The sequence below is a fragment of the Harpia harpyja genome, chromosome 1, assembly GCF_026419915.1.
Source record: "Harpia harpyja isolate bHarHar1 chromosome 1, bHarHar1 primary haplotype, whole genome shotgun sequence".
Taxonomy (NCBI): Eukaryota; Metazoa; Chordata; class Aves; order Accipitriformes; family Accipitridae; genus Harpia; species Harpia harpyja.
The window spans coordinates 12927566-12930495 of NC_068940.1; the positions used below are offsets into that span (position 1 = coordinate 12927566).

At 64.2% G+C, this 2930-nt stretch overlaps 1 protein-coding gene across 1 annotated transcript; it reads right to left on the minus strand.

Moving 5' to 3' along the window:
• Positions 1 to 416: 416 nt before the first annotated feature.
• On the minus strand, positions 417 to 1993 carry PPP1R3G (protein phosphatase 1 regulatory subunit 3G). Its single transcript, XM_052779466.1, has one exon. The coding sequence runs from the start codon at positions 1299 to 1301 to the stop codon at positions 456 to 458; it is 846 nt and encodes a 281-aa protein (XP_052635426.1). The 5' UTR covers positions 1302 to 1993; the 3' UTR covers positions 417 to 455.
• Positions 1994 to 2930: the final 937 nt, after the last annotated feature.

Sequence of the window (2930 nt, forward strand, 5' to 3'; positions counted from 1 at the left end):
AAGTCAAGCCCAAACCAAGACCTCCAAAATAATTCACTTCAAGAGGGGAACAGCAAAACCCACGCTACGCAGTCTCCTTGTTCTCTCCCAAAAACGAAAAAACAAAAAAAAAAAAAAAAGGGAAAACGATTCCACAAGCCACAGCAATGCGAGCCTACGCACGCACATCCGTGTTTCGCTGGCAAAACCGAAGCGCCGGCTTCAAAACCACCAGACTTCGGGTAGTCTCCGGGACGGGCCCCTCGGCGCGCTGGCTGTCGCCCTGCGGGGACGGGCCTCGGGCTGGGGGGGCTGCGGCCGCCTCCCCCTGCCCGCCCGGCTCCTCGGGGCTCGTCGTCCTCGGGGCTCGTTCTTCTCGGGGCTCGTCCCCCTCGGGGCTCGTCCTTCTCGGGGCTCGTCCTCCTCGGGGCTCCCCCTCGGGGCCTCTCCCCGGGGCTCCCCGCGCCCGGCCGCCGTCAGTAGCGGCAGCTCCCCCCGGGGCAGCCGCAGCACCGCAGCGTGTAGTTGCGGCCGCCGTTGTTGTCCCAGTACTCGCCCTGCGGGCTGCGGTAGCGGATGGCGAAGTGGAGGGCCGAGCCCTCCCGCAGGCTCGGCGGGACGCAAAGGGCGAAGCCGAAGCGCTCGGCCGGCGGGTCGCCGGCGGCGGCCGGCGGCGGGGGCAGCGGGGCGGCCGGGACGTCCACGAAGGAGAGCCACTCGTTGAAGGTGTAGCGCACCGTCACCTCCTTGGGGCCGGGGCAGCCCAGCACTCGCACCGTGCCCCGCACGTCGGCGGGCGCCGGCGGCCGCCCCAGCCGCTCCAGGCAGACGCGCTGCCGCCGCAGCCGCTCGGCGCCGGGCTCCCCGCCGTCGGGGAAGTCGGGCACCAGGCGCAGGGCGGGCGGCGGGGGGTCCCCGCCGGCCGGCGGCGGGTCCCGCTCCTCGGCGGGCGGGCTCTGCAGGCGGGACAGGGCGGCGGGCGGCACTCGCGGCTCCTCGGCGTCGCTGAAGTGCTTGACGCTGGCCAGGCTCAGCCCCAGCGAGTCGGCGAACTGCACCCGCTTCTTGCACTTGCCGCAACAGTCTTCGCCCGCCGCCGCCGCCGCCGCCTCCTCCTCCTCTTCCTCCTCCTCCCCCTCCTCCCGCCGCTCGCCGGCGCCGGGGGACGGCGGCCGCCCGCCGCGCCGCAGCTCCAGCGGCACCGGCCGCTCCCCCGCCGCCTCCCGCTTGGCGTCGCGGGGCAGCGTCGGGGCCGCGCCGCGGAGCCGCCGCTCCTCCGCCGCCGCCGCCAGCTCCTGCCGCGGCCGTGCGGGGCTCGCCATGGCGGGGCGCCCCCGCTGGGCCCGTCCCGGCCGCCCCCTGTGGCGGCAGGCGGACGGGCCGGCACCGCTTTATCCGGCGCCCCCGCCGCAGGCCCCGGGCGGGGGGCGGCGCGCCCCCCCGCCGCCAGGCCCGGAGCCTCCCCGCGGGGCTGGGGCGGGACCTGCCGGGCCGGGCGGGCAACGCGGAAACGGCAGCGGCCGCGACGGGCGGGCGCGCACGTCCTCCCGCCCGCGGGCCGCCGTCACCGCGGCGCGGGGGAGAGAGGGAGAGCGAGAGGGAGCCGCGGGCAGCGCTGCCGGCCCTCGTACGGGCTTTGGCGGAGGGACGGGGAGGAAGGGGCAGGCTCCGCGCCCGCAGAGGCGGGCCGGGGGGAAGCGCGGGGTCGCGGGCTGTCCCTCGGTATCACGGCAGTAAGGAATTCCTCCTCCTCCTCCTCCTCCTCCTCAGCATTACTCCACCCGTCGGAGATGCGCCGGAGTCGCGCCGGGTCCTGCCCGGCCGCCGCGCCCCTCGCCGAGCCGCCACCTTCCGCAGCCCGGGGGCTGTGGGACACACACACGCACCCCCCGGCCTTCAGGCTTACGTTGGTTTCCACCCATCCTAACTGCAGAGAAGAGCGCCGAGACCCCAGCTCGAGGACGAAACCCCAAAGGTAAAAGGAACACCGAAGGCGTTGACTTTTTAAAGCACGATACGTTTTGCAAGCAAAGCTCTCTAACCGTTTTTTTTTTTAACCCACACTTGCTGCCAGCGGTACTCTTAACTTCTGGAAAATCAAGTCCAAAGGCTCGGGAGCCACACACGTGCGCACACGCACCCTTGCTGAAGGTCAGACTGTCTCCAAAGTTCCCAGTTCAAGAGCAAAAAAAAAAAAAAAAAAAATCAAGGAGGAAAAAAAAATTACAGGCTTTACCTTTGAACAAATAAAGAGAATTAGAATCCCTCTCAGTTTCATTTTTCTGAGCATGATGTGTAGTAAACAGCATCCTCATAACAAGACACACTTATTTTCAGTATGGTGAGATCCGTATCTGAGAATTTTCCAAACTTAATTCTATACTTCGTGCGTGCCACTGCTATTGTCTGGGGGTGATTTGCGCGGATGATTGCAAAAATACTACATTATTAAATGTACCTCTATTCTTTTCCTCACGGAAGAGATGCTAAAAAGCGTATGCAAACAACACAGTACTTTCTGAAGCAATACGCTCCCACTATGGATTTATCGGGGGGGGGGTTGTTTGTTTTGCATAGTTTGTTTTATTTTTAGCATCAGTCTGGTTGCCAAAAAGCAGCCTCCCAACAACGTGGGTGAATACAGTGCAGTTCAACTGGGTGTGCAGTCTGGGTCTCGCAGAGGAATAAATGTCAAAGCAGCAGAAACATCACTAAACGGTTTCCTTAGCGGACGTTGCCGTGAGGATGTTCTTATTACACCCCGACCAAAGAGTTGAACAGCAAATGGTTACTTAAAAGTGCCAAATAATCCGACTCCTCTAGCTTCTGGTCTTGCACTCAACATTTGTTAGCAGTTTGGTTTAGAGCACTGTAAGAAGAGGAACAAAGACAAACATTCTTGCTGGCACCGGCTGTGCTAATGGAAAACATGACCAATGCCAGTTTGCCAT

Bases quoted from the DNA above. Each gene is read 5' to 3' on its own strand.
- PPP1R3G (XM_052779466.1), bottom strand. From the start codon at position 1,301: ATGGCGAGCCCCGCACGGCCGCGGCAGGAGCTGGCGGCGGCGGCGGAG.